General features: G+C 40.2%; 2 protein-coding genes across 2 annotated transcripts; one reads left to right on the forward strand and one right to left on the reverse strand.

Moving 5' to 3' along the window:
* The first annotated feature begins 886 nt into the window (after positions 1-886).
* LOC106925189 (growth hormone-regulated TBC protein 1-A-like) lies at positions 887-5,926 on the forward strand. Its single transcript, XM_014999343.2, has 8 exons — positions 887-1,108; positions 1,513-1,658; positions 2,618-2,776; positions 2,883-3,007; positions 4,384-4,480; positions 4,855-5,027; positions 5,111-5,296; positions 5,403-5,926. The coding sequence occupies exons 1-8, from the start codon at positions 1,044-1,046 to the stop codon at positions 5,502-5,504; spliced, it is 1,053 nt and encodes a 350-aa protein (XP_014854829.1). The 5' UTR covers positions 887-1,043; the 3' UTR covers positions 5,505-5,926.
* A 1,338-nt stretch (positions 5,927-7,264) lies between these two features.
* On the reverse strand, positions 7,265-13,203 carry lamp1b (lysosomal associated membrane protein 1b). The gene is made up of 7 exons (XM_014999339.2): positions 13,043-13,203; positions 12,827-12,896; positions 9,595-9,788; positions 9,395-9,523; positions 9,217-9,280; positions 8,349-8,519; positions 7,265-8,262 (listed from the first exon to the last, which is right to left on the reverse strand). The coding sequence occupies exons 2-7, from the start codon at positions 12,885-12,887 to the stop codon at positions 8,123-8,125; spliced, it is 759 nt and encodes a 252-aa protein (XP_014854825.2). The 5' UTR covers positions 12,888-12,896; positions 13,043-13,203; the 3' UTR covers positions 7,265-8,122.
* Between the last annotated feature and the right edge of the window lie 79 nt (positions 13,204-13,282).

Below are 13,282 nucleotides of genomic sequence, written 5' to 3' on the forward strand. Positions count from 1 at the left end.
TAATAATTTACTCTCAATGTTGCCAGGAAGTTATTCAGTACTGGGAAAGGCCAAAAAAATGCATCCTGTCTTCATACAGCAGCTTGATAAATTTGACACTTTTTTTTCCCCGATTCAAACACAACGCATGGTTGTGTTCAAGATCATGTCAATGTTTTTTAAAACAGCCGCTAAAATTCCTTGTAATAGGTGTTGCTGCAAATTTGTTTCTGAGGATTGAAGTTTTTGGATAATTTTCTTAATTTGGCCAACATGTAGTTTAAAGCGTTGCCATTGGCGATGCCACCGAACCCCTCGGGTTCAACTGAGACCACTCTAGATTTGCAGATATGTGCTGATTATTCACCGCTGATTAATTTTCAGACTCCAGAAGCAATTGGAAGTAGAATTTTGTGTTGAATTTGGATATAATCCTATTATGTAATCAATTAAACGTTTAATAATTTTAGAGATTTGACTATAAACCTTAAAAGCATTGGTGGTTGAATGGGTGCAACCACATCAATATAAGTATAAATAACCATTATAAATAATACTGTAGAAATATGCTGTATTACAAGCAGTAGGAGGTATAATTGCTGTTTTTCTTTTATACATCTTTGGTCTGAATAAAACTGCTGTATTTTTGTTGACGGTTAAATCGATGGTGTGAAATCTGCAGGAAATAAGTTTCAGACGTTTGTTGTTTTCTAAATCTGACTTCGGATTCCAGGATTTCTGTGTCTCGTTTTTATCGCCTCGAGAAATGTCCAAAGGTAAAACTTTGAACTGCCGTCTCCGCTCGCATTAAATCGTCACATACAGGAGGAGCTTCTCTCCCTCCGTTTGTTTTGTGTGCAAATAAAGTGCACACCTGTGTGGATGTTACCTCTGCGGTGCGGCCCCTCCTCTCAGAGCGAGCTGTAAGGTGAGCCACTGAAAACTCCGGCTGCTTTGTTATTTACCCTCACAGCAGCTTGTTGCTCTCTGGGCGCTTGGGGATGAAGTAACCTTCATGTTGGAGGTTGTTTGTATGTTCGGTGGATGACCGGAGCTGTCTCACGATGGACAGAGAAACGAGAGGAGGAGATGCAGCTCAGCCGCCGGCGTGCTGCGAAGACGCTGACAGGTAAACGTTTCTAATATATTCTCGCTATTAGATCAGGGAGAGTCTAAGCGCCTGCTGCTTCCTCATGGGTGACCTTATGCAGCAGGCCTATTTGCATCACCTTCTTCCTCTTCGGATCATTGTTGTTCTCTTTTAATCCATCAGGCCACCATTAGAAACAGAAGCTCTGGTGTTTATTAAAGAACACAGACTGCTCCCGACTCCACTTGGGCGTAATTTAATACTTCACTATTCATCCAGGCGGGGCATTCGATCACCTGGCTGCAGCAACCCAACCCAGTGGAGGCAGCCAGGGGAGTTAGCTGTACAGCAGGAAGACACAGAGAGGCGGAGGGGGTCAAGGGTCTGGCTTTTTCTGTCGGCTTTGTGCACTGATGAGAGAGGGATTGTGTTCGCCCCCGCAGGATCGACCCCTACGGCTTCGAACGGCGACACGATTACGATTCCTACAAAGAGATGATGAATGAGTACGTGACTGTCCTCAACAGAAGGTCGATGAGGTGGTCCAAGCTCCTGCAAGACAAACCCAACGTGGAGAAGAACCTGACGGGTACAGGCATCAGTTCGTACAGTCCCTCACACAAGCGCTCACACCGCCTCGCCATGAAACCGCCTCAAACCTCAAAGCATTTAATCGAGACCTCTGGTGTTGACAGGCCAACCAACACAAAGCAGGACGTAGAACACAAGTCTACACTTGAGTTAAGGGACTATTGAGTTTAGTCACTTAACTCAATACTTTGACTGGGCCGTTCTAACACACGGAACACGTTTTTGATTTAAATCGTCTCTTTGTAGCTCTCGCTGTATGTTCAGGGTCACTGCCCAGCTGGAAGATGAACTCTAACAGGTTTTCTTCCAGGATGCTCCTATGTTCTGCTCCATTTATCTTCCTGTCACCTCCAACCAGATTCCCAGACCCTAAAGGTCTGGGAAGGTTTAACCAAATGATAAAGAGGCCAGAGGATCTGCTCTATTGTTAAAGTCATTTTTGCTGGTCTGAAAATATATGCTTAAGTTTATCCTTCATTTAAGTGAAGAACACTGTCAGCCATTGTATCCAGGCGTTTTGGTAAAATGTGCAGTTTTGAGATAATTTGGAAGTCCCCCTTTTAATCTCTGATCTATCTGCTGTGTCTCTTTGATTTCATGATGTTCTCATGATGTTTCATGAGAACATCATGATTTCATGATGTTCTCATGAAATCAAAGCTTTGAGGCCTTCACAGAAACGTTGCAACTATACCAAGATTTAAATAACACAGGTGGACTCTATTTTCTGAATACAGGGCCTTTTCAAAGCATTAGATCGCCCTGGATTTTATTTAGGGTTTTTCAGACCAAGTAACTTTTGTTTTGGTCTGTCAAATAAAATCAAGAAAAAATACATTGAAGTTTGTGGTTGTAACATGACATGAAGATGAACGGTTCAAAGGGATTGAATCCTATTGCCAGTCACTGTGACCTCTGAAAATCTATTTTTGGATTTATTTATTTATTTTTTTTAAGTGAAAAGATTTGTGCGTAAAGGCGTTCCCAATGAGCACCGAGCCAGGATCTGGATGGCAGCGAGCGGCGCTCAGGAACAGCTGGAGAGTAAGCCGGGTTACTACCAGTCTCTCTTAGCCATGGAGCACGACGCCAAGCTGAAGGAGACCATTCACACAGGTGTGGCCATCGCTGCTTTAAACACTCAAAGTGATCATTTAAGGAAATAAATCAGCCATTTTTATGTCTCAAATCCAACACTGGTGACATTCTGCCTTGTGGGCAGACATGCACCGGACCTTTCCTGACAACATCCTCTTCAAGAGCCGAGCAGAGGAGGGTCTGCAGAAGGTCCTGTTCAATGTGCTGCTGGCTTACGGACACCACAACCAGGCCGTGGGCTACTGCCAGGTGGGTAAAACGCTGCGCTCTCCTCTCACATCCGTTCTACAAGACGGATTCTTCATTTTAACGGGATCTAAAGAAGTAGCCATTATCTAAAATGTATTCTTTCAACTATGCCTTCCTACCAAGACCTTCGCTCTTTGGAAAATGTTGTTTCATAACTCTCTGAAGATCTTCCTTTGCAAATATTTTCTTGTTCTTGACTCCTGCCAGTGATTTGCATCTTTAGGCACACCCTCAGTATTTACATTCATGCAGGTGTGTCTTCATTTTGACAGCGATCTGTCTCCGTCTTTGAGTCTCAGTTTTTTTTTAATGACCTGATATTTTCTTGCTGCGTATTTGTCTCTCCAGTGGGCCTAATTGTTTGATCAGCCTGAATAAGGCTTCATTAAGACTCATCTAGCTGCTATATTTCAGGGACGCAAAAATCAGCAGCTTATTGCCCAGTTACTTTAAATAGGAGCTGTTTAGTAGTTTTCTTTTCTTTTTTTTTATTTTACTCTTTGACCTGAACAGATTAAAATTTTTCAGCATTCGATGGCATTCTTAATTTCTCCACATACGGCTCTGGAAAAAAATTTAAGTTTCTCTGATTTTACTTTTAATATGTATAAGTTTGAGTAAAAAGAACATTGTTCTTTTACTCCATGAACTACTGACAACGTCTCCGAAATACCAAGCACAAATTTAGTATTTATTTGCAGAAAATGAGAAATGGTCAAAATAACTAAAAAAAGATTCAGACCTTTCAGACCTCAAATAATGCAAAGAAAACAAATTAATATTAATTTAGTTAGCACTAAAGTTTGAACTCAGGAAGAGTTCAGAAATCGATATTTGGTGGAATAACTTTGAGGTTTTCAATGGGGTTCAGTGGTCTCTTCATTTTTTTCCAGAGCTGTATATGTTCTTAAGTTATTTGAACATATACAGTTAAGTTATTTGATCAACTTTAAAATATGGTATGTGTATATATATATATATATATATATATATATATATATATATATATATATATATATATATATATATATATATAGAGAGAGAGAGAGAGAGAGAGAGAGAGAGAGAGAGAGAGAGAGAGAGAGAGAGAGAGAGAGAGAGAGAGAGAGAGAACTAGTTCTAGGCAGAAATAGAATTTCTGCCTAGAACTGCAGAAATGTGCAGTTCTAGGCACAGCCAAGATACTGCGCAGAACCCTCAAGCTCCCAGGCCTCTGGTAGAGGACCCGAGCTCAGAGGATGAAAGAGACCACCCACGGAGGGTGAGAGGGGAATTTTTATTATTTTTTATATATATATAAAACCACCCAAAACCACCCAACTAATCTTTTTCTGTATTTATCTGCTGAACATTTAGTTTGCTTTTGTCTTTCCCAGGGGATGAACTTCATCGCAGGCTACCTCCTCATCATCACCAAGGATGAAGAGAAGTCCTTCTGGCTCATGGACGCGTTGCTGGGCAGAATACTCCCAGGTAGATCTATCGCGTTTTGACAAAGAAAGATCCGGTCAGGCGGATGAACGCAAACACACTGTGCACATCCGGCTGATTGGTTTGAATTCATGGTGGATTGTACGGACAAACCGTGACGCTTCCACCTCCGCGCTTCGCAGTTTGGCGTGAGATTATTTCCCCTGGTATTCTGTCTCGATATCAAGCGAGCTAGTGAAACATGTTCAGTGCGTTTCTGAAGGCGCGTTTATGTCAACGGCACCTGGAGCTGCTTCATTTAGCACACTGCGGTCTGCTTTTAGTGAGAACGTGACTTGAACTGCGAGGTTTCTGTCACCTGTTTGTAGACGTAAAAAAAAAAAAACAATTAACGGTAATCTAAATGTGCTCCTCAGACTACTACAGCCCGGCCATGCTGGGGTTGAAGACGGACCAGGAGGTTCTCGGGGAGCTGGTGAAGACCAAAGCCCCCGCGGCGGGACAGCTCATGGCCCAGTATCCCGGCATATGGACACTGGTGGTGTCGCGCTGGTTCATCTGCCTCTACATCGACATCCTCCCCATAGAGGTAAGGAAAAACTCACTGGGCTGGCCCCAAAATCAACGTTAGGACCAAAGATCAACTATCCTCCACGTTCCTCTCTCTTCCAGACGGTCCTGAGGATCTGGGATTGCCTTTTCTACGAGGGCTCCAAGGTTCTCTTCAGAGTTGCTCTGACTCTGATCCTCCACCACCAGGCGGAGCTGCTGAGAGCGCGCTCGCTGCCCGACGTGTGCGAGTGCTTCAAGCAGATGACGTGTGGGTCTTTCACGCTCGACTGCCACACCTTCATGCAGGTGAAGGGCATAAGCTCAACATCAGTCAGTCCAACTAGTTTATCTATGTACAGGCATTATTCTAACAAAGAACATGTTTTTTTTCTGATGTGTTTTTTTCCTACAGAAAATATTCACAGAACCTGGGACCCTGTCGATGACAACTGTTGATAAACTGAGAGAGAAATGCAGAAGACAGATCTTGGAGGAGGAATCCCGACAGCCGTGAGGTTTAGTCTCCTCCTCACCAATTTTATCTTCCTTACTAGTTTTAAGTTATAAAGTAATCTATGCAAACCTAAGTGGGTGTGCAACAGAACTTGCCTGGATGCAATAAAACAGAAGAAAGAAGCTCTGTTTTGCTTGCTGCTGAATATATTAGCAGAGCTTTTGGTTGATTTCTGATACTGTGAGGTACAAAAATTTATTACACTGTAATTCAGCGGCCTGGGTGTAAACTTTGAGCCTTTCCTTTAGATTTTATCTGAAAAACCTGCTTTTCCTACGGTGAAGCTTATTTTTATTTGCGAAAAGTATTAGAAACCCTAGCGTTATTTTCGTACTTGTATTGTTGCCACATTTTTGTCCAAATGTTCCCACAAAGACTTTTGTGTCTCCTGAGTTGAACTGAAGTAAAATTGTACAGCTTGACTTTGGTGAGATTTGTATACTGTGTTTGTTTCAGCTGTTAACAGAAAAGAGGTCACGAAGGGTCTGATTTAGCTGGAAGTGAGAATGTAATTTGCTCTAAATCTGTAGTTTTTACAGTTTGAAACACTTTTTAATCCAAATTCTTCAGAAAATGATGAAATCTCAGCAAGTCTACCTGTTAATTTCTGAGCTCCATCGAGTCTTAAGCTTTTTAGATCTAGTAACGGGTACATGACTTCTGAAGGGTTCCAACATCTAAGAGATGGAGGGTCAAAACCTAATTTTTAAAATCTTAATTCTACTAGACAAAAAAAAAAAATATATATATATATATATAGCTCACTTTTTTGTAACCAACATGAAAAGAAAACGCCAGCCTTTTGCACAATGGGTATTTATGAAATCGTCAGGCATTACGTCTAATCAAGGGGGAAATATAGACTGTTCAATTTTTTTGTATTTCTGAAAGCTAATGCAAAAAATAAGGATGTGTTCTTCAGAGTACAGGCACTGAGCCACATAATCTCCACCTAACTTGACCAATTTAAGCATAACACCTTATGAGAAGTTTTACAAATTTTATTGGGTCTCCTGGCAGAGGAACACAATGAAATTGATGCTCTAATACCCTAAAGTCATAGGGACAGTGAGCTGCTCAGAGCTGGATGGAGCCAAATACTGAAGGAAAACCAAACCTTCAGTCAGGGTTTCAACCTGCAAGACACTGACCCTAAACACAAAAGATTAGATTGAAGCATTGTAATGTTAAAGTTTAGACCAAAGCTCAAGAGGATTGAGAGATTTTAAAGTTAACATGCTCTTTAATCCAAGACTGAGCTTCAACCTCTGGATGTTCACAGCAGATTCAGAGACATCTTTAAATGCACACCACTTTCCAGATTTTCATTTTAAAGCTTTTATAGTCATGCATTAATGTTTCTCCTTTTTAAAATCTTGTTCTAGTTTTTGTGTCTTTGAAAAACTAGTTAAACTTTCACATTTTGTTCCAGTTGAGCATTTTGACCCAAGTAAAATAGCTGAGATCTATAATTTTGAACAAAATTAGTTTATACAAAAGAGCAGCTTAATTTTAGCCAATATCCTGCAAAATTGAATTATGAGTTCAAATCATCAGTTTAATGCTTTGAATTTCATTTAGTTTTTTTGCTCTGAACCCCACACAATAGTTGTATAACAGTTTCTTTCACCAATATTTACATTGCGACGTTCCGCGTTTCTCTGCCAGGCATCGGTGATGTTATTTCACTTCCACTTCTAGGGAGTTCAAACAACCAGGAACAGGTCTGACCAGCAACAAAGGCAAAACAGACAGACATCTTTCCTTCTTTCACTTTTATTGACTTCTCCTTTAAAAAACAGTTCAAACAAGTCCAATAAAACATTAAATCACTATGTGTATATTAAGATGAGGGGAAAAACAAAAAAAAAAAAGCATAAATATTTAATTCTACCTTGTAACAATGCATGTTTTAGTTGTAGTAACAGTACATGGAGGCTATGCGAGACGCGCGTCTCTTCATGGCAGCACATGGTGAGTGAGGGAGTTCCTGTGTGATATTGGCTTTAACTGGATCCCACCCACGTCCCGGCTGGGAAGGCACCCATCAACACCGACAGGAGTGTTTGGCCACTTTGAAATATTTTACAGTGCAACATCGTTCCCTTTTAGTAAACAAAACCCCAAACTGGGCTGAAAAAAAAAAAAAAAAAAAAAAAAAAAACTGCTCGTGACCTAGAAATGTTTGTTTAATGAAATGTAACCGTCAGAAAATTTCCCTTTTTTAAATAAACCAAACTGGGTAATACCAATAAAAAAAATGGCCACCCAAAAATAGGAAAAGTAATCTCCTCAGATCCCACTTCCCTTCACAAGAAAAAAAAAAAAAAAAAAATCATAAATAGAAGAACGCAGCGCGACGCTCTGATCAACATGCATCCCCTGCTTTACTGGGTGCCAGTGAAGAGTTAAGAATCTCATTACAATCTCCCAGTGGACTCCCTTTAGTATGAAAGAAGTCAGCTCAGAAAGCACATGTCTAGTGTTACTGATGAAGGTGAAGAAGAAGAGTAAACACACAGATAAAGGATGAAGGGACAGAGAGGGGGGAAAGGTGGAGTGGTTAAATTCAGGATGGGGGAAGCCCTGCTCCGGCATCTGGTAACCGCTCCATGAGCTCAGATGGTTTGGTAGCCGGCGTGGCTCCGCTTCCTGCCGATGAGGTAGGCTAAGAGCACAACGAGGACGAGCCCCGCCAAAGCTGCTCCCACTATGATGGGGATCAACATGTCGTCTTCATCCAGCTGACACTCCACAGCTGAGAAAGGAACGACAACGGTAAGGATCAGAGACTCTTGGATCATCGTTTCGTTGTCGTAAGCATGTGTTGTGCTTTTGTTTTACCTGCTCCAAAAGCGTTTCCCGACACCCCAAAGGGCTGCAGCTGCACCTGGAAGGTGTTGATGGACAAATTCTGGGTCACAGTCAGAGTTTGCTCCATGCGGCACATGTAGGAGTATCCAAGAGATCCCTGCAGGAAGTCCAGGCTGCTGTTCTTAGCAGAGAAGTTCCCCTCTGCCAAACAGAGGAGTCGGTAAACTGCAGGATTTCATTTCTGAGGTTCCTACTTTCCATGACCACTGAACACTCAAGTAGAAACATAACAAATAATCTTATTGTTAAAGTAGCACCTGGTCTTGGACTGGATACAGAGGGATTTGCAAAGTCAAAAAGTTTTGTGATTTGCATCATTAAACTGCACAAAGTAACCACATTTAGTCATGTTTTCTATTTAACATTTGATATTTTCCACTGAAGAAAATAAAACTAAGCCTACAAATACAGAAAATCTGGGGTTTGTAAAATACAAACTGGAATTTGTTGCAACGACAATAAATCAAAATGCGTTGGACTAAGATTCATCATGATAAACAAGAATATGATAAATGTCCACCCTTACTGAGAGATATTGACTGTATACTTTATAAAGTTTGCCTTTGGAATTAGACGTTTACTTTTGTTGGATTTAATGAGCACAGAAAGCCGAGCCATCACTGATTATTATATAAAAACACTGATATGAATTTAACTTGAGTATTACAGATAACCTAGTCATTCATCTTCATAATGCCAATCTAGAAAACTTGATGCGTTTCTTGTGAGCTAATCAGAATAAATTCAGTAATTAAAAATATATGCATCCATCACTGTGGAAAAAAAAAAAAAAAAGAAGTTATCACACAACAGGACAGATGCAGAGGAGGCGGCTCACCTTTCAGATTCAGCACACTTGTCAGAGACGCTTCGCTCAGGTGGTACGTACCGGACGTTGTATTCTGCAAACAGCCACATCCATGTAAGCCTCACAGCAACATGAGCAGGTTTACATCAAGCTCCCGCTGCCATCTAGTGGCAAGGTACGGGAACTACAACGTGATGCAGAGACTCGCCTGAGTGAAGACAAAGGTGAGCACGGTTTTATTTGCGTCGGTCTTCAGCTCCAGCACGGCCCTGTCTGCTTCGCACGAGCCTGAAGCCAGAGTCACGTTGGGCTGGACGTTCACCACCTCCTGCACGGTCTGAACAAATCAGAGGGTTACAGTCGCTGCCCGTCTGCGGTTTCGCTTAAGCTGTCGCCTCATGTGAGCACCTTATTCTGAGAGGTGGAGTTGTAGGTGATGTTCAGCTGGAGGCCCATGTAAGCCAGTAAACACACAGTGTTGTTGCTGTTGGTCACGTTGTACTTCCCTCTGTCAGGCCGACCGGGGTCTTTGTGTGGCGCAGCGGTGGTTTGGGCAGGCGTCGGCGTGGCGACCGTGGCAAAACTCTGATGCAGGAAGGCAGCTGCAAAACAAGATGAATCAGATGTTTTCGTTTCTTAAACATCTACCGTTTGTAATGATAAAGTTATGCTACTTTTTACGATTGAAATTATTTTTGCAATGATGAGATAACGTGTTAATTTCTAAAACGTTTCCATCAAAAAAGCTGTAGTCATGCATGACCTCATTTGATCAAATTATAAGAGGCATGTTTATCATAAAACTTCAACCAGCAACACACGGTCTCCAAACTAATACAAAAAAAAGAAATTTGGCTCAGAAATTACACTTTTTTGCCCCAACAGAATCAAACAGATAATGCACGAAAAGGGATGATTTCTTTAAGGTTTCAACTTATCAATATTAAACATAGTCGCATGTGAATGTCAAAAAACTATTTCAGCAAATTCATTTCTGCACTTTGAAATACTGCTAAAATTGATAAAACTTTGCTCATAATCAGAGATTTTGGAAACATTCTGAAGCATCCACTTAGTTAAAACATCTGAAAACAAGATTCTGGCTTATTTTTATTTTATTTATTTTTTTTGAGTAAAATGAAATTGAAACCTTGATCTGCAAAGGTGGAGATTTATTGAAATTTACACAGTTTGGTGAAGGTTTTTATACACTTCACCAGAAATGCATTCATTACTATTACACAACAAAATTACAATGAATAAAATCGGTTTATAAGAAAGATTAGGAGATCCTGCACTGCGATGAACTGCTGCATTTCACTTCCTTTTCAAGGGTTGCACAATTTATTCAAAGCCCTGCTTAGTTTGAAATAGATTTTAAAAATAAAACAAAAAGTAAGACATCAGGGCAACAACAAAAGACACCCCTTTTGGTCGAGTACCTGACTTATAAAACAAGCTGCAGCCTCTGCAGAAGCACCAAAGAGCAACAACCAAAACGCCAGTTGCGTGATGGGAGGAAAGGATAATGGTAGCCAAGCAGATAACTAAATTTGCGTATTTAAATCAGCAATGCAAAGCATGTTGGAAATAAAAAAAAAATAAAAACACAAGCAAAGCCAGATCTCATGCGACGCACTGAAAACGAATAACTACCAACAGGATATTTGGGTTGTGGTAGAAAAGCGTAGCAGTAATTACTTTTAACCAATAATTAACCACATCGAACATTTCCACCGCTGACTTGGTTCAAAAAGTCGGCTACTTTAACTTACAGTTTGAGTCTGCAAGTAGTTTATTTAAAAATATACTGGATAAGACGACGCACAGCAATTTAATTATCTTCTAATATAAAAACACTGTGCAAAAGTTTTAAGCCACATGACATTTCTTTGCAATTTGCAAGAGAAGACCTAAAAATCTACATGTAGGTCAAATGTCCCCAACTCCATTCCTCCAGCTTTCATCTGCTCCAACACGCTGAATCAAATCACTGAATTACCTCCTCGGCATGACATCAGCGTTGGCAAAGGCCTGGTAACAAGTCACTCATTTAATTCAGGTGTGTTGGAGCAGGGATGCATCTAAATTAGGGGTGTCAAACTCCAGTCCTCAAGAGCCAGTGTCCTGCAGTTTTTAAATGTGCCACAGGTACAAAAAGAAAAAAAAAAAAAAAAACCACTGGAATGAAATGCCTTAATTACCTCCTCCTTGTGTAGATCAGTTCTCCAGTGCCTTGCTAATAACCTAATTATTCTATTAAGGTGTGGTGCAGCAGAGGCACATCTAAAAGTTGCAGGGCAGTGGGCCTCCAGGACTGGAGTTTGGCACCTGTGAACCAAACCCTGCAGCAGGGACTAGAGTTGACCAGAAAAATCCAACAAAGGCCCGAGAGACTCTCCGTCCTCCAGTTCATCATCCACTGCATGTCCGTTTCTCAGCCATTAGCTCTGTGAGAATCACCTTGTTAGGAATAAAATACTACTTTGTCAACCTGTTTTCTGTAGTATTTTTCACACATTGGAATACAGAGAACGTTACCACCAGTCAAAGACCATCTAAAAATCATTTCATTTAGATGTGGGGGGGAAAAAAAAAAGTGAAAGTAGTTCTTTGAGTTTATGGGGCTTTAATGACAGAATGACTCAGGTAGTAGATTGAAAATGTTAAAATCTAATCAAATTGTGGCTCAAAGAATTGAAATTGAATTGTGAGGTTTTTAACAATACACAGCCTTACCCATATCTGTTAGCCATCGGCAAAAAAAAAAAAGCTAATTAAATCACTACTGGGGTTTGCAGTTTAGAGAATTTCAAACAATAAGGCATTTTTTTCTTTAAATTCATGCACCCAGGGCTTATTGCTGAAATTTAAGATCAGACAAAACGGTTTTGATTCGCCTGAAGATTGTCTGATATCTGAATCACTTGTATGCCAAATACTGATTTAATACATGAGCAAATGCCAAATTAGGTCATGCAGACAAGATTGTTTGAGAAATGTTAATGGATCCTAATTTTATGATTTAAGAACACAAGCTCAATGTCTTTCTTACCACAAGGCAAAAATATTAGCTCCAATTTTATTAAAATGTATTGTACAATAACAAACCTGACCTCATTATAGCCAAATAAAAGCGTTGTCATAACCATTTTAACCACTTAAAAAGACACAGATCAGTTGTTGCATGTTTTATGGTAATATCTAAAAGATTAAATTTAAGGATTTCACATGTAGTAATGTAATGTTTTAGACTCTTAAAGCGCAACATACCTTTTTTAGAACAAAACAGATTAAGATATGATTAGAATGCCATTTCTTCATAATTTAAACTTTTAGAAAACCCATATTCACTTTTTAAGGCTGACCTGAAACAAAACAAGCAATTGGAGAAGAAGCGGGCGAGGATGAAAATGAAAGCTTCAGAAATTCACGTGACTCCATAAAGCACATTAAATATGTAAAGAAAAAATCATCATACGTCAAAACTTTGCTTTTTATTTCAACTGTATCATTTTAGTAACCGTTTGCATGCTTGCTTGGTTTTAACATTTCATCATTTAGGTTGAATATCTGCCAGCTTTCGAGCTGATAACGTCGTTTTCCAGTAAAGTCGCTGTAACATAAAGCAATTACTCACCTAAAATGAGCGGTAACATCACTCCCATCCAACGCCAAGGCTGTCCGCCAGCAGAGATCATATTGTTTTCCTCCGGGATAAAAAAAAAAAAAAAAAAATCACAACACCACAACAAACAGCTAGTTGGCTACAGTTAGCTGGGCCGTGCTAGCTAGGCTAACGTTGGCGTCGCAAAAGAGAGAAAAACAAAAAGACAGACGAAAGTAGAAGACTTACAAAGCAATGTTACCGAGAAGAAAAACCTAATACAGTCGGTGTTTGCTGGTCTCAGATTTCTTGTGTCTGTATGAAGAGGTTTAGAGGTCAATAAGCTCGCATTTGACACTTTATCACCACTGCTAGCTCTGGCATCAGGGTCATGTGACTCTCGCTTAAGAAACACCGAGAAAGTCACGTGACATCCGAACCAGCAAACACTAGTATTTATTCAGTGCAACAATGATTGAGGTCATCTGG

This window comes from Poecilia mexicana, unplaced genomic scaffold (assembly GCF_051168715.1).
Source record: "Poecilia mexicana isolate PSO_F unplaced genomic scaffold, ASM5116871v1 scaffold_2, whole genome shotgun sequence".
Taxonomy (NCBI): Eukaryota; Metazoa; Chordata; class Actinopteri; order Cyprinodontiformes; family Poeciliidae; genus Poecilia; species Poecilia mexicana.